Here is an 18,966-nt window from a genome sequence, read left to right as displayed (position 1 = left end):
CATCTTTCAAGCCACTGTTGGCGTTTACCCGGTAAATTATTTTTAAAAATTTTTTATATAAACTTCAAAGCATATATAGAAATTTCATTATAAAATGGGAAAAATTAAACTGTATATGGCATCACTAATTTAACGAAATCTTCAAAATCCTTAAGCATGTCAGATAGAGAATTTAAAAAAATAATGAGAGATTGACACTACCTTCTATATTTCTGCTATGGGCTGTTATGTATTCCATTTTAAATTTAAAAGTTTTTTTAAAGTCATCGATTTGAAAAAATTTTGTGAGCACGTAAAGAAATACACAGAAAAAACTAAAAATATGTTTCAATTATCAAAATAATTGTATCAAGCAAGTTTTGCACCTATCACCAAAATGATGATATCAATTATCAAATTTGTAAAATTAAAAAAAAATACTTTTTTTTTTCCAAATAACGAATTAATCAGAACAATTAATATCAATAATTGAGACAAAATTTAAAATTGATTAATTCATTAATTGTATAAATTAAATATTTAATAAAAATAAAATCTAATTTTTATTAATTTATTAATCAAATGAATTAGTTTGTTTGGTAGAAAATGTATTGAAAACCAATTAAGTTGATGATTAAAACAATCAAATTATTAACTGATTACTCACAATGTTAAAGGAATGCTTGACCTTTAGCAATGCCTTGAGCATTTACAAAAAATATAACTTTATTATCAAATTTGAAGATATAAAGTGTTTTATAAATTGTCAGGAAACTTGAATATTATATGCCTAAAATCGTATTGACTATTTAAGAATTATAAACATTGTTAGCATAAAAAATCAAAATAAAATATTAAAAAAAAACTAAAATAGAAAAGTTGGCCAGAAAATTTTTTTCAATCAATTAAAAAACTAATTGAATCAATTAAAAATTTAATCAAATTTTTAAACTTAGGTTTTAAACAACGAGATAATTAAGACAAATAAAAAATTGCTTAAATTAAAACTAAAGAAAGAGAAAAACATGTTAATTGAAAATAAACTACTGATAATTTTTTCTGTGTATCCACATTCACGAGGCATGACATCATTTTATCGAAACTTTGATAACTGTTTTGAAAAAAGTGCTTAAAAATTTCGTAAAAAGTGTTACAACTTTTACGTGTGAAAGATAGTTAATTTTTATACCAGTTCAACATATATCCGTACACAGAAAAAACTAAAAATATGTTTCAATTATCAAAATAATTGTATCAAGCAAGTTTTGCACCTATCACCAAAATGATGATATCAATTATCAATTTCAAAACTATATAAATATAACTTTATTATCAAATTTGAAGATATAAAGTGTTTTATAAATTGTCAGGAAACTTGAATATTATATGCCTAAAATCGTATTGACTATTTAAGAATTATAAACATTGTTAGCATAAAAAATCAAAATAAGATATTAAAAAAAAACTAAAATAGAAAAGTTGGCCAGAAAATTTTTTTCAATCAATTAAAAAACTAATTGAATCAATTAAAAATTTAATCAAATTTTTAAACTTAGGTTTTAAACAACGAGATAATTAAGACAAATAAAAAATTGCTTAAATTAAAACTAAAGAAAGAGAAAAACATGTTAATTGAAAATAAACTACTGATAATTTTTTCTGTGTAGAAATATCGCTCACAGATCCCATAAAGTATATATATTCTAGGTCTTTAGAAAATTCTAAGACGATTAGTCATGTCTGTCTGTTTGTCTGTCTGTTTGTTTCTTTGTCTGTCTGTCCGTCTGTTGAAGGCACGATAAAGAACAGACTTAGGAAGAATAAATTTTTCCAAAATCTTCTACATAGATCAGAAATGTTTGGTGTTGAAAATGCGTAATAACGGTTAACGACTTCACATAGCCCCCATACAAGTGACCCCCCGGAATATGGTTTAAATCATTGTAAAATTGTTAATTTTTCAATAAATTTAAAGTAAGTTTCAAGTTTACCAGAAACTATTCTATAAAGTTTGGGTGATATCCCCCTTTAAGCATTTTTAAATATAAAGAGCTGACACAGTCTTCAAAATTTAAGTAAAAAGATTTAGTTCTCAATCTCGAGGACCTTCCTTTATGGGTGTTTTGTACAAATCGGGAAAAATCTTATATTCCTCTTAATATCATAGATGAAATTATAATGAAAATCATTTCATGACGTAACTAATCCCCCTATCGAATCTTACTACATTCGATTTAGTTAAGGACTCAGTGTTCTTCATTTATAAGGATATTCTCTATCTTCAAAAAATTTGCTTATGAAACTCGTAAATAAAAAACTTAAAATTTTGTGACATCTTTAGGAAATAGCTTAATAGAGATCTCAAAATTTCCATATACATATCTATTTAAACGTACCCAGCAGTTCGGTAGGACAGTCCCAAACTACCTATTTAACCAATCTCTTAGTTACTACTAGCCACCGACTGTCCAGGTGACTAGCTATTTTAATATGTGCTTGTCCTACTAGGAAGTCAATCGTCATCCCATAGATTACGAATTGGTAGAAAAAAGAACTTAAGTTTGTTTTTAAATGTCCACTCTTTTGCTTACAAAGGGGACACTAAAGTGACGATTATCTTCACACTCGTTTACAAAGACTACATTCGTGACGAAAGACGAATTAGAACCAACCAGGTGGTTAGACGTTTGTGGATGCATTGACTCTTTGTCGAACTGCTGGTGTTATTCTATCCTATCCTACAATTAACATTTTTCCTTAACATTTGCCAAATAAATAAAGACATACTGTTTTCTTAACACACGAACAATCTACATACTTACGTACATACATACTTATGCTAAGTACTTAAGGTAAATTATTTCCAGCTATTAATGTAATTTACCTTTTTTACTTTCATCTTAAGTACAAACGACTTGAAGACAACATTATTACATTTAAACTCCAACTGACATACATAAATAAATAAACAACAAAAACAAAAAGTTAGTAAAACCTTAAACATATTCTTTCCAAATAAACCAGTTGAAGTAGGACAAAAAAAAAATATGTGGCAGACACTTCAACATAAAACTAAAATAAATGAAGCTTAAATACACACTAATATTATTTTAGTATTTATTTTAGTTAACTGTAATAGAGTGTATTTAGTTAAGCGAATATGTAAATGTATAGAGAATGTATGTATGTATATGTTTTTTTGCAAAAGTATTATGCAGAACATTAAGTTGGCAATTAGTTACTAATTTCATTCTTTGCGACTATATTGAGTGAAGTCATCTATACCTCTAAATGACATCATTAAGTGTAAGCTCTTGCAAAAATAAACAAAAGTATCGAGTAGAAAAGAATAACCATACATATTGTCTACTGGAGTATAAACTAACTTTTTGTACCCGGTTGAATACGGGGAGTTTTTTCATGTTCCAAACAAATTTCAAATAATCGTTTAGTTACAAAAAATTACCAATCATAATTTTATCCGTTTCTTACTATGTTTTTTGGAATAAAAAGTATACATCAATACGTGTCGTCAAATGAATTTTGTTTAATTTAACTCATTCTTTAAGAACATATTTTAAATTTTCACAAAAGTACCCACAATATCATTTCCCTCTTTACACGCATCTATGTATGTCATTAGGTAATGAAGACTTTTTTTAAATATTTTTCCTCCTAACAATATTTCACAGTAAAAATTTTCCTGTTTTGTTGATGATTTTTCTTTTTTCATGTACAACATAAAGGTGTTGATAATGGTGATGATGATGTAATTATAATGAGTCTAAAGGTAGAGTAAGATGTAATAAAGTTTTGCTAAATTATTTAGATTTGTTTTGGGATGTCTTGCCACTGTTTTGTTTCTTTTATATGGCAAAATATTTAAAATACTCAAGAAGGCGTCTTAATTTATATTCATTAAAAAGTTAACACCATATATTTTTACATCTTAGCGAATTTTTGTTAAATGAAATTGTTTTTGAAATTAAATCATGAAGCGTTGAATTAGCTAGGGGATTAAGGTAGCATAAAAACGTTATTTAATATGACTTAAGCTTAGTAAAAGTAAAAGATTTTTATACTAATGTGTTTGTTTCTAGGTAAATGATTTTATTTTATGATAAAAATAAATAAATGTAGATTAATTCTGCAAAATGTATTGTACATCTAAGTAACAAATAAAAATTAATTTTGTATTGCTCAATATAAACTTCATGTTTGTCATAAAATTTAATAAAAATATAATAACACTTCCATCTATGTAACAGAACTGAACTGAACTAGAACTGAACTAGAACTGAACTAGAACTGAACTAGAACTGAACTAGAACTAGAACTAGAATGAAGCTAGAACTGACTAGAACTGAACTAGAAATTGAACTAGAACTGAACTAGAACTGACTAGAACTGAACTAAACTGAACTAGAATACTAGAATAGAACTGAACTAGAACTGAACTAGAACTGAACTAGAACTGAACTAGAACTGAACTAGAACTGAACTAGACTGAACTAGAACTGAACTAGAACTGAACTAGAACTGAACTAGAACTGAACTAGAACTGAACTAGAACTGAACTAGAACTGAACTAGAACTGAACTAGAACTAAACTGAACTAGAACTGAACTAGAACTGAACTAGAACTGAACTAGAACTGAACTAGAACTGAACTAGAACTGAACTAGAACTGAACTAGAACTGAACTAGAACTGAACTAGAACTGAACTAGAACTGAACTGAACTGAACTAGAACTGAACTAGAACTGAACTAGAACTAACTAGAACTGAACTAGAACTGAACTAGAACTGAACTAGAACTGAACTAGAACTGAACTAGAACTGAACTAGAACTGAACTAGAACTGAACTAGAACTGAACTAGAACTGAACTAGAACTGAACTAGAACTGAACTAGAACTGAACTAGAACTGAACTAGAACTGAACTAGAACTGAACTAGAACTGAACTAGAACTGAACTAGAACTGAAGAACTAGAACTGAACTAGAACTGAACTAGAACTGAACTAGAACTGAACTAGAACTACTAGAACTGAACTAGAACTGAACTAGAACTGAACTAGAACTGAACTAGAACTGAACTAGAACGACTAACTGACTAGAACTGAACTAGAACTGAACTAGAACTGAACTAGAACTGAACTAGAACTGAACTAGAACTGAACTAGAACTGAACTAGAACTGAACTAGAACTGAACTAGAACTGAACTAGAACTGAACTAGAACTGAACTAGAACTGAACTAGAACTGAACTAGAACTGAACTAGAACTGAACTAGAACTGAACTAGAACTGAACTAGAACTGAACTAGAACTGAACTAGAACTGAACTAGAACTGAACTAGAACTGAACTAGAACTGAACTAGAACTGAACTAGAACTGAACTAGAACTGAACTAGAACTGAACTAGAACTGAACTAGAACTGAACTAGAACTGAACTAGAACTGAACTAGAACTGAACTAGAACTGAACTAGAACTGAACTAGAACTGAACTAGAACTGAACTAGAACTGAACTAGAACTGAACTAGAACTGAACTAGAACTGAACTAGAACTGAACTAGAACTGAACTAGAACTGAACTAGAACTGAACTAGAACTGAACTAGAACTGAACTAGAACTGAACTAGAACTGAACTAGAACTGAACTAGAACTGAACTAGAACTGAACTAGAACTGAACTAGAACTGAACTAGAACTGAACTAGAACTGAACTGAACTGAACTAGAACTGAACTAGAACTGAACTAGAACTGAACTAGAACTGAACTAGAACTGAACTAGAACTGAACTAGAACTGAACTAGAACTGAACTAGAACTGAACTAGAACTGAACTAGAACTGAACTAGAACTGAACTAGAACTGAACTAGAACTGAACTAGAACTGAACTAGAACTGAACTAGAACTGAACTAGAACTGAACTAGAACTGAACTAGAACTGAACTAGAAAGAACTAGAACTGACTAGAACTGAACTAGAACTGAACTAGAACTGAACTAGAACTGAACGAGACTGAACTAGAACTGAACTGACTGAACTAGAACTGAACTAGAACTGAACTAGAACTGAACTAGAACGAACTAGAACTGAACTAGAACTGAACTAGAACTGAACTAGAACTGAACTAGAACTGAACTAGAACTGACTGAATAACTAGAACTGAACTAGAACGGAACTAGAACTGAACTAGAACTGAACTAGAACTGAAAGAACTGAACTAGAACTGAACTAGAACTGAACTAGAACTGAACTAGAACTGAACTAGAACTGAACTAGAACTGAACTAGAACTGAACTAGAACTGAACTAGAACTGAACTAGAACTGACTAGAAGGGCTTGACTAGAACTGAACTAGAACTGAACTAGAACTGAACTAGAACTGAAACTAGAACTGAACTAGAACTGAACTAGAACTGAACTAGAACTGAACTAGAACTGAACTAGAACTGAACTAGAACTGACTAGAACTGAACTAGAACTGAACTAGAACTGAACTAGAATCTGAACTAGAACTGAACTAGAACTGAACTAGAACTGAACTAGAACTGAACTAGAACTGAACTAGAACTGAACTAGAACTGAACTAGAACTGAACTAGAACTGAACTAGAACTGAACTAGAACTGAACTAGAACTGAACTAGAACTGAACTAGAACTGAACTAAACTGAACTAGAACTGAACTAGAACTGAACTAGAACTGAACTAGAACTGAACTAGAACTGAACTAGAACTGAACTAGGATGAAATAAAGCTGAATAGCATGAATTGTTTATTAAAAATTTTGTAGTCATAACATTTCACGAACTACTTCTATTTGATCGTTAAATTTTACTTAATTAAATCCTAATTACTTTTTTACGCCCCATATTATACAATTTATATTCTCATTACGATACATATTTGCAAAATATCCACTTAAGACTCTTTAATCAATTTTATTTTTGGCCTAAATAAAATAAATTGTATATACTAAAGCTTATTAAACATTTTAACACATCTTAATAAAAAACAATACACTTTTCTTTTCTATCTTCCTGACAGGTGCTTTAATTTAACATTTTTATACGCCTACATTTATGCTACATATTTTTCCTGGTTGTGTTGTTTATGCTGCTATTAAGTGGTAGAGTGTGTGAGTAAGGACAAAGCCTACAAGCATTGTTAATTTAAAAACTCATGCACAAAAACAAAACAAAAATAAATAAATAAAACAATAACGGAAAAAAGGAACGTTAACAACAAAAAAAATTAAGTTGCTCATAAAATGCCACATTGCTTACAGGCCTGCAGTAGACAACAACAATAATAATCATGTGTTAGCAATATATATGTATAGAAGAAGAACAAGATCTGTACAGTATAGAAGAGAACAATTTAACACCTACAAAAAAACGATAGTGCTAACTGCCTAACTAAGGCACTAAGAAAAACACTATAGCGAAAAAAATAATTTCTATTAAGAAAACTCACCTACAACTCTAACAGAACATGTCAACACAAAACAGCAACAGCAGGTGCAGGCAAATGTAGGCAATATTCTTGGCTCGCTGCAGCAAAATAAAAACAACAAAAAATTGTTTTACATAAAACTAAGTTTTTTACTGCTGCCACTTTAATACTTTTTGCCATTTTTTTTTCACCAAAAAAAAGAAAGGACTGACAATGTATAAGAATGTAGATTGTAGTGGATGTTGTCTTTAAATAAAAAACACAAAAACAACAACGACAACATAAGAATCCACTAACGTTACTTTTAGCCAAACGAAATGAAAGTGAGGCTTATGGTTGCTAACAGGAAACTATACACATATATACTAACATACACACATACACTAATGCACAAATATAAAAGCTTATATATGTTTATGTATTGAAGCACTCTCACTCTTCCCTTTGCTTTACAGTTATAGTAAGCGAACTTCTGTGGGTGAGTGTGTATATGTCTTGATATGTACAAACGTGAGAGCATAGCAAAGCAGTCACAGAGAATATGTACGAATTTGGGAGTATGTGCTTGTCATATAATAGAAAAAGAACGTTACACATACATATGTATATATGAGAATATTATTTGAAGAGATGTATGAGTGTTCTTATGCAAACAAATGCTAAAAGACAACAAAAATCTCTAAACGGAGAAAACAAATAGAGAACAAAAATTATCACACTTTTAAAAACTACTACATTGTAGGAGAATAGAGCATATAACAGTAACAAATGCAACTATAACTACAACAACAATAAGGAGCAACAAAAAAAAACAACAACCTTGTTAAGTGGCACTTGTACGAATAACATTTTTAAGTGCTTAACAAGCTGCCAGCAAAAAAGAAGAGTAATAATAAATAAAACAAAAAACCTCTAACACATACCAAGCAACTATGCTGCAAACAACTATTGGCAACAACATAGTTTACTGACAACAACTATAAATGAAATTGAAAAATCTGTTAGCTGAACACAAAAAGCAAATACAACTTAAATTGTTTAAGCTGAGCAGAAGAAGAAAAAACAAATATAACTTAATTAGAGCACAGACATAATGGCATCTTAATATAATCTCTTGTCTCTCTTTGTCTTACTGCCTGAAAAAAGAAAATAAATCATATTTTTTCTGACACTCGAAAATTATACAGAAAATTGCCATAAAGCATTCAAACGCATATTAATGCTAAAAATAAGCTCAAACTCAGAAAATATTTAAATAGACAACAACAACAACAATACAACACAAGCTATTGCAACAAAATACTAAAAATAAAGTTGCTTTTATTAACAACAAACGGTTGCTTAAGCAACCGTAAACATAATGATAATGTTGCATTGTTTTATGCAACACATAGCTGTTACACTAAAGCATACATCCAGCCAAACACAAAACCCCACAGCCAGAACAACAACGGTAGCAACAGCAGCTGCTGCTGGCAAATTATTAATAAAGTCACAATGTTTGGTGTCAAAACGTAGCAGAAGAAAATCTTCATTTTTAGCCTGCACAACAAAAAGAAATACATTAACATCCTGCTGCAATTATCTGTTACTAACAATAGTAATATTACAACAATGTTTAGAAAACGGTAGCATAGTTACTGCCAGCTCGTTAAATGGCTTGAATAGTAATAGCAACAGTAACAGCAACAATATAAATAATAATAAAACAAAGGTTCTCTAAATAGTAATAATAATTTAAATAATAATTTAAATTTAAGAACAACAGCTTTATTAGCAGCAGCTACCACATCAACGTCATCATCATCATCATCGTCCTCTTCCTCCTCTTCAACAACTTCCAATACAGTGCCCTCAATGTCCTTGACGGCCATAACTAACGCAGGAGGCAGTATAGGTAGTAGTAGCAGCAGTAGTAGTGGTAGTAGTTCTAGTTCCTCTTCTTCTCTACTAACATCATCAATTTCGTCCTCTTCACAATCATCATCGTCGTCGTCGTCATCATCATCATCAAACTCTCGCAGTAGTCGTCAAAATAGTAACAACAACAACAATCAAAATGACCAATTACCCTCACAACTTTCATCACGTATTATCCATACACGCAATGGCGCTTTATCGGGTGTAATTGTACAATTAGATGGACGCCATTTAGATCCGGTTGAAGCGTATCGTGGCATACCATATGCATCACCACCTGTCGGCAATTTAAGATTTATGCCTCCTGTTTCGGCAGCCATGTGGTCAGGCGTCAAAAAGGCAGACAGGTAAGTGTTAAAAATTTTATATACTTTTCTCTTTTGTTCTTTGTTATGAAAGTTTTTATTTGTATTAGTTATAGGGTTATACACATAAATATACATATATTTTTGAAATATTATGTATAGACATTTTTGATTTATATAGGTTCTTATTATAAGATGTGTTAATATAAGAATATTTATTCAATTGTAATATAAATGATAAATTATATTGTTGACTCGAGAAAGCTTGGGAGATTTCCTGTTAGCCACATACATATATGATTCTAACAATTAACAAGCAAGTAAATATAGTCGCACATGGCCTACCATATGATACCCTACACCATGTTTAGAAAACAATTAACAAGTAAATATAGTCGGGCATGGCCTACCATATATGATACCATTTACCATGAGCATATTTTAAAAATTATTTAGGTGAAATGATGACACTGATTTTATTAACGACACCTTTACGTATACGTGTTAATGATTTATTGATATTACAAATATAAAGTATACGCCTAACATGTGAAAAACTAATATTTTAAAGTTTTTTTGCGATATTGATCTTGAAGATGACGTTTCACAATTTGATAAGACTAAAACTTTGCCTCAGAGAGTTATGCAGTTTGCAAGATATGAACCTGTGAAAATGATCACTTTTTGGCAAAAATAACACAGAGACCCCAAATCCTTGAGAACCCATAAAAAAGTGAATGATTTTGGCCAAACCTGGTAGACAAGGGTCTTTTTTTGGTCTTTTATTAGGTAGTAGTGTCCGTATATGGTTATATATTTCTTCCATAATCCAATGAAATCATACAAACAAACTGCTAACACAAGATCAGTTTGAAAATGAGTTTTGTTGTGCGCTCCTTTTTATGGAAAAAATTGTTGTTCACTGAATATATTACTTATTAAATGAATAGAAACTCATTTCCTGGACGTAAGTCCTAAAAATTTAAAAACCAGTATTAGTCAGTTTTGTGTTTTTCAGGTTAACTGCATCGAGCTCCCTCCCCTTTAAAGCTATTACATGCGCTCTTTCGTTGCCAATTACTACTCCCGAGTGCTTCGGACTTTTGCCTGGAAGCTTGTGTTGTGATTAAAAACGGTGGTATATTTATGTTTCTGGGTATTCAATAAAAAAAAACCAAGGCCCACTTTGTCTCCCAATTAAGAGTCATTCCACAAAGTATAGACCAGTACTTTAGCTCCATGAATATTTAGCTTTTACGCTTTACAGGCTTTAAATATGACTTTTTAAGCTTCGGAATAAGGGAGGGAATCCAGTATTCCTTGCAAGTAATAACTCAATGCAAAAATAATTATCTCTTCATAAATTAGTATTGTTACCTATATTCCTGGTTTTGAATGTTTTCTGTTGCTCGTAAATGTTTTCAAATTTCTGCTTGAGTAGGTTCCAATGATTTTGAAAGACCTAATTAAGTTTGATTACAATCTGCAATTCTTGGTCTTCAAAGATTTTGGATGTCACTTATGTATGACAAAAATGGGGTTATTTCAACCTTCATGACATGATATGTGAAAACCTGATGTAATGGAATAATAAATTATGCCAGATTCGGATTAAGAGCGAATTTTTTCAAATTTTGTTGGCCTGTATTTTCTTAAATATAACTAAAGCCAAGTATTAGTTCTCCTTTATTACATTCAATTTAATTTATATAACATTACTTATTGCAAAACCCCTTAACAATACCTATACGTTTATAAGTTTTACGACCTAAAATTATGCTACAATAGTATGTATAATGATTTATTATATAAGTTGGGTAAAGTTTATGTTAAATTATTTGTAGCATACTTATAACTGCAAAAGTAGTAACATAGAAATTTGGGTTATAATTACTATAATTTAATAATTGTTTGTTTGCATGTTATTTGTAACAAATTTTTATTTAACAAATAATAATAATTTTGCTAAGTATAATCTTTTGATTATGGTTAAAGTTAATAACAATAGTAAAGCGTATTATAATCAAATTTATGTATTCGTTCAAAATTAACTAAAATTATCAGGTCCAATTGCACCGCTTATTAGACATGGACATGTGAGAACGTTTTGAATTTGTATTTAGGTTCTTACTTAACTAGCTGTTAAAAATGTCCATTATAAAAAAATTTCGCTTATTTACTTAAAGTAGCAGATGATAAAACTTCTTAGTTGTAATTAAAAAACTCTAACCACAAAATACTAACTGAACTAAGTATTTACTCGTTATAGCTTAACTTTAAAATTAATATATTTATATAAATATTTTAATTACCAGTACACAGTTGTACTGGTAGGGAAAAAACTGCTATTAAAACATCTTATATATTTTAGTATCCAATTAAGATATCTACCAATTTTATGACAGTAGTCATACAAAATCCACAAACCATTAACAACTTATAACTCATTAACGCTTCTTTTAATATTACTTTTTTTTTGGGAAAAAAATAATAATTTCAAGAGCTTCTAAACAACTTACAAAAATTTTTTAATGACTAAAAATAAAAAGTGATTAAAATATGGGGCAAATGGCAAAAAAAAAAAAAACGACAAGAAAAAACATTAAAATAAAATACATTTAATTTTAAATGGAAATAATAAAATGCACAGAGATACACAGACTTATTTCACAATAACAACACACAAAAATACTTAAATATATAGAGAAATTAAAAGCCGGAGCAAAAGAATATAACAGGAAGTGAGCTGCAAAAGGAGTGATAAAGGAAGCAAAATGTACAGCACAAGCAGTAAACGTTTACTTTGAGTTTTATTTTTTCCTTTCTTAAAAAAATACGGAGTGTTCAAGTTGCTGCTGCTAAAATAGCCTTAACATTTTTATTATTAATAAAATTTATACTTTTAGAATAATTTTGCCAAAAATAACATTGTTATGAGATTACAGTTGTTGAAGAGGGGGAGGTGAAAGTGAGCAGAATGTGAGTGACGCACACAATAATACTACATGAAATCTGAAAAAGCAATCATAAACGAAGTGTAAAATTTTACCCATAAACTCAGGTTTTATATACTTATGTATATGTATTCGCCTTCATGCGCTTTAATATACATACATAGGTACTTCCCCTAACCAAACTTTTCAATGTAAAATACTCATTTTGTTAAGTCTTTAATGACCAGCTTGTAAATGCGTTTAATGATGGTTTTCATTTTTGTTTGCTAAGGATGATGTTATCATAATGCCATTGTATGGGAAGAAGTCAAGAGATGGAGTATGAGAGAGTGTACACGAAAAAGAGAAGGAGAGCATACAATAATCATAACCAAACCAGAGTCCATGGTTCAGTAATAAATGAGAAGAAACCCACACAAAAACTCACATAGAATTAACGACTGCTCTAAAAATCTTAATGAATGCGTGCATTACAGAAATACAAATGAAATAGTTGAACTGATTTTGTGGATATGTGTTATACACAAACGAGGAAAATAATAGCAGAGTTACAGAACCTCGTTCAGTTCTAGTTCAGTTCTAGTTCAGTTCTAGTTCAGTTCTAGTTCAGTTCTAGTTCAGTTCTAGTTCAGTTCTAGTTCAGTTCTAGTTCAGTTCTAGTTCAGTTCTAGTTCAGTTCTAGTTCAGTTCTAGTTCAGTTCTAGTTCAGTTCTAGTTCAGTTCTAGTTCAGTTCTAGTTCAGTTCTAGTTCAGTTCTAGTTCAGTTCTAGTTCAGTTCTAGTTCAGTTCTAGTTCAGTTCTAGTTCAGTTCTAGTTCAGTTCTAGTTCAGTTCTAGTTCAGTTCTAGTTCAGTTCTAGTTCAGTTCTAGTTCAGTTCTAGTTCAGTTCTAGTTCAGTCTAGTTCAGTTCTAGTTCAGTTCTAGTTCAGTTCTAGTTCAGTTCCAGTTCAGTTCTAGTTCAGTTCTAGTTCAGTTCTAGTTCAGTTTCTAGTTCAGTTCTAGTTCAGTTCTAGTTCAGTTCTAGTTCAGTTCTAGTTCAGTTCTAGTTCAGTTCTAGTTCAGTTCTAGTTCAGTTCTAGTTCAGTTCTAGTTCAGTTCTAGTTCAGTTCTAGTTCAGTTCTAGTTCAGTTCTAGTTCAGTTCTAGTTCAGTTCTAGTTCAGTTCTAGTTCAGTTCTAGTTCAGTTCTAGTTCAGTTCTAGTTTCAGTTCTAGTTCAGTTCTAGTTCAGTTCTAGTTCAGTTTTAGTTCAGTTCTAGTTCAGTTCTAGTTCAGTTCTAGTTCAGTTCTAGTTCAGTTCTAGTTCAGTTATAGTTCAGTTCTAGTTCAGTTCTAGTTCAGTTCTAGTTCAGTTCTAGTTCAGTTCTAGTTCAGTTCTAGTTCAGTTCTAGTTCAGTTCTAGTTCAGTTCTAGTTCAGTTCTAGTTCAGTTCTAGTTCAGTTCTAGTTCAGTTCTAGTTCAGTTCTAGTTCAGTTCTAGTTCAGTTCTAGTTCAGTTCTAGTTCAGTTCTAGTTCAGTTCTAGTTCAGTTCTAGTTCAGTTCTAGTTCAGTTCTAGTTCAGTTCTAGTTCAGTTCTAGTTCAGTTCTAGTTCAGTTCTAGTTCAGTTCTAGTTCAGTTCTAGTTCAGTTTCTTCAGTTCTTTCAGTTCAGTTCAGTTCTAGTTCAGTTCTAGTTCAGTTCTAGTTCAGTTCTAGTTCAGTTCTAGTTCAGTTCTAGTTCAGTTCTAGTTCAGTTCTAGTTCAGTTCTAGTTCAGTTCTAGTTCAGTTCTAGTTCAGTTCTAGTTCAGTTCTAGTTCAGTTCTAGTTCAGTTCTAGTTCAGTTCTAGTTCAGTTCTAGTTCAGTTCTAGTTCAGTTCTAGTTCAGTTCTAGTTCAGTTCTAGTTCAGTTCTAGTTCAGTTCTAGTTCAGTTCTAGTTCAGTTCTAGTTCGTTCAGTTCTAGTTCAGTTCTAGTTCAGTTCTAGTTCAGTTCTAGTTCAGTTTTAGTTCAGTTCTAGTTCAGTTCTAGTTCAGTTCTAGTTCAGTTCTAGTTCAGTTCTAGTTCAGTTCTAGTTCAGTTCTAGTTCAGTTCTAGTTCAGTTCTAGTTCAGTTCTAGTTCAGTTCTAGTTCAGTTCTAGTTCAGTTCTAGTTCAGTTTTAGTTCAGTTCTAGTTCAGTTCTAGTTCAGTTCTAGTCCAGTTCTAGTTCAGTTCTAGTTCAATTCTAGTTCAGTTCTACTTCAGTTCTCATTTCCCATCTTCGTTAATTTACTACCTTGCACTTTAAAAATAATTGCTATTTCCTTAACCACACCTCTATGGACTCAATATCACTATGTATATTTGATACCTCAATTTCAAATCTAATAACAAGAATGCTGATATAAAAATTTAAGTAGTACAGCAGCAGCAAAAACTACTTCAAAAAATTATATTATTTCTAATGAGAAATGAAAATTTTAGTGTTCTTCCATAAAAATGGTTAAAAAATACATGCACTAGTAAACACACTTTTGCACTAAAATTAGATACACTCCCACAACTGTTGGCTCCTTGGCATGAGATTAAAGCTAAAGGCTACAAAAACATGTTTAAATACTAATAAAAGCTGAATTGCTAGTAGGTCTGGTAGAATACTTTGAGAATTGAAAATAAAAACAAGTTGGAGTGCAATATTCGGCTAAGTCGAATTTTAAATACCCTCCAACATTTTAGATATTTAATAAATTGCGAAAGTATATATTTTGTTTCTGAAAAGTGGATACTTTTTTAGAAAATGGATATAATATTGATTATGGATCTTATATATGACCAATTATGTGCTGATGCAAATTTTATGTAAAACTTATTCCTGTAGAATTTTATCCCGATAAGAATTGGAAGTGGACCTTATATGGGTATTATTGCGAATTATGGGCCGATCCGAAAAATAGTTTTCAGAGTGATATATGAACACAAGTTATGTTTATGTAGTATAATATTCCGATATATTTATTTTTTAATAGTTATACACATTTATGTGTTCTTCGGAAATGGATATTTTATGGAAGCTATAACCAATTATGAACCGATACAGATCTACGTTTGTAGTATGATTCATATTTACATTAATATGTATCATTCACCACCTATGGTGATGGACGGTATAAAAAATAGTGTATGCAATAACAGTAAGAGGGTTAAAACTTAAGAAAAGTGAATGAGCGAAATGAAAATGTTAGAAAATAATATGAAAAAACTTCAAATGATTTTTAAATTGAATTTTATTGCATTAAGCTTCTTATCAAAAAAGAAAAGGGAATATTTTCAAATCAAGAAAAATATATAAAAATAAAAATACACATTAAGAGCAACTAGCTAACATCAAGTTTAAGGAAGCTAGACAATCCTACTTATACCACAAGAAAAAAACGGTTTGCAATTTTTCAAACCGAACAATTTAATGTCCTTAAAAATGGCAAAAATAAAATAAATAAAAACTCTATCGCAATGGCAGTGGTATAATATCGAAAAATATTCTATAAAAAATGTCCATAAAAAATTCCACTAAACAAAAAAATTTTTATTTTTTCTTACGTTCCACGGTGCGACATTTTTAAATTCATCAAGGTGTGCTTGTGATGATTTTTTCTCTTCAACTGCAATATATTTATATAGATTTTTATCTTATTTTATTTTCCCTTCTCCACCACCAACTCACTTTAGCACTTGCCCAATAAAACTATATAGCAAAATATTATTACAGGCTTTGCCATTGACAGTCCTGCGGCCTTACTTGGTTTCCTGGAAATAGTTTTTTATTTTTTAATTCGTTTGTTATTATTTGCAGGAAAAACTATAAAGTACGTGTCATAGTTCTTGTTATTTCAGGCAACAATTTGTATGTTTGTTCAACATTTTATACTTCTGTGAAATAATTGTTGTAATAAGCCATTCCAGTTCTTAGTATAGTTCCAAGAAACTGAAATAACAATTCAGGTACTAAAGATTTCAATTTTGTATAGGCAAATTAGATTACACAGTTTTATGCCTGTGTTAGTTGCTTTCTCAATAAAACCCATAAAGTATGCTATTTATATATTTTAACAGAAATTGTTTTAATTGGTTTCGAAACAAAAATATTTTCTTTTTTGTAGGATTTCAGCATGTACAACTTATAAGATTATTATACCCTCCTCCACCATTAGTGGTGATTGAGGATATATATAACTTTGTCATTCCGTGTGTAACACCAAAAAATATTCGTCTGAGACCCAACAAAGTATATATATTCTGGGTCCTTATCAAATTCTGAGTCGATTTAGCTATGTCCGTCTGTCCGTCTGTCTGTGTAAAACACGCTCACCATAAAACGAAGCAATAGAGTTTAACCAAAATCACCCAAAATGTTCTTCATTTTCTTAAGTTGTTTGGTATTGAAAATGGGCAAAATCGGTTCACACCGGGAAAAGTTATGAATCAAAATTTAAAACAACCTCGAAAAAAATAAGCATTTTTTACACATTCTGATGTAATTTTCTCGAAAATTATGCAAGATAATTCCATCAAAATCACCATAATTCGTTTCTACACAAGAGCTTGATCTCTACTGACAATTTTCCTAATCGGTCCACAATTTCATATACCTCCCATACAAAAGTACACATTCCCGGAAAATGGGTTTTTTGTTAATAATTTCCGTCACAATGTCGATATCTTCACAAAATTTTACAAATTAAAATCTTATGTCAATAGAATTCATACAGAGGAAAAATTTTCTGGGTCGGTCCCTAATTGGACATAGCTCCCATACATGGTCCCCTCCCGAAAATCACTTAAACGCGCATAACTCATTACTAAATTAAGACATCCATATAAAATTTGGTACAAGTATTACCCATATGCACAGAAATATTACTGTTTAAGTTTTTTTCCGATCGGTCCATAATTGGTCATAGCTCCCATACAAGGTCCCCTCCCGAAAATCACTTAAACGCGCATAATTCATTCCCAATTAAGATATCCATATAAAATTTGGTACAAGTATTACTCATATGCACAGAATTATTACTGAGAAATTTTTTTCCGATCGGTCCATAATTGGTCATAGCTCCCATACAAGGTCCCCTCCCGAAAATCACTTAAACGCGCATAACTCATTACTTAAATAAGACCTCCATATCCAATTTGGTACAAGTATTGCCCATATGCATAGAAATATTACTGTGAAAGTTTTTTCCGATCGGTCCATAATTGGTCATAGCTCCCATACAGGGCCCCCTCCCGAAATAACTTAAACGCGCATAATTCATTACTTAATTAATATATACATATAAAATTTGGTACAAGTATTACTGATATGCACAGAAATATTAATGTGAAAGTCTTTCAGATCGGTCCATAATTGGTCATAGCTCCCATACAAGGTTCCCTCCCGAAAATCACTTAAACGCACATAACTCATTACAAAATTAAAGTATCCATAAAAAATTTGCTACAAGTATTGCTCATATTCACAAAAATATTATTGTGAAATTTTTCTCCGATCGGTTCATAATTGGTCATAGCTCCCGTACAAGGTCCCCTCCCGAAAATCACTTAAACGCACATAACACATTACAAAGTTAAGATATCCATATGAAATTTGGTACAAGTATTGCTCAGATATACAGAAATATTACTATGAAAGTTTTTTTTGGATCGGTCCATAATTGGTCATTGCTCCCATACAAGGTCCCCTCCCGAAAATCACTTAAACGCGCATAACTCATTACTAAATTAAGATAATCATATAAAATTTGGTACAAGTATTGCTTATATGCACAGAAATATTACTGAGCAATTTTTTTCCGATCGGTCCATAACTGGTCATAGCTCCCATACAAGGTCCCCTCCCGAAAATCACTTAAGCGCATATAACTCATTACTAAATTAAGATATCCATATAAAGTTTATGCAGAAGTATTGCTCATATACAGATAAATATTACTGTGAAATTGTTTTCCTATCGGTCCATAATTTATCATAGCTGCTATACAAGGTCCATTTCAGAAAAACACTTAAAGGCACATAACACATTTTACGATCGGTCCATGTTTGGTCATAGCTCTCATACTAGGTCCCCTTCAGAAAAGAAAATAGCGTTTGTAATGTTCAATAAATCTTGGAATTGTAATAGATTTAAGTTGTTTAAATCTTGGGATTTTTCTTTTAAGACATGAGAAAACTTATTTCTACAAATATTTGATCAATTAGAAAAGTATTAACATAAAGCAGCTGGTGGAGGGTATTTAAGATTCGGCTCAGCCGAATATAGCACTCTAACTTGTTTTTTTAGTAAATTAAAATGTTGAATATTAAAAACTATAACATTAATTAAAGAACATAAA

At 30.8% G+C, this 18,966-nt stretch overlaps 1 protein-coding gene across 1 annotated transcript in view; it reads left to right on the top strand.

Annotated features, from left to right (window-relative positions):
- The window catches only part of LOC119611076 (neuroligin-4, Y-linked-like), a 46,377-nt gene that overhangs the window by 14,162 nt on the left and 13,249 nt on the right, over positions 1-18,966 (top strand). The window contains exon 2 of the mRNA XM_037966533.1: positions 7,040-9,714. Coding sequence (XP_037822461.1) covers positions 9,305-9,714 — 410 coding nt within the window. The 5' untranslated portion in view covers positions 7,040-9,304. The remainder of the gene's footprint in view (positions 1-7,039; positions 9,715-18,966) is intronic.

The sequence above is a fragment of the Lucilia sericata genome, unplaced genomic scaffold (genome assembly GCF_015586225.1).
Source record: "Lucilia sericata isolate MDLA Ls3-8-SP2 unplaced genomic scaffold, ASM1558622v1 Contig001354F_arrow, whole genome shotgun sequence".
Classification (NCBI taxonomy): Eukaryota; Metazoa; Arthropoda; class Insecta; order Diptera; family Calliphoridae; genus Lucilia; species Lucilia sericata.
This window is presented reverse-complemented; position numbering and strand designations above follow the sequence as displayed.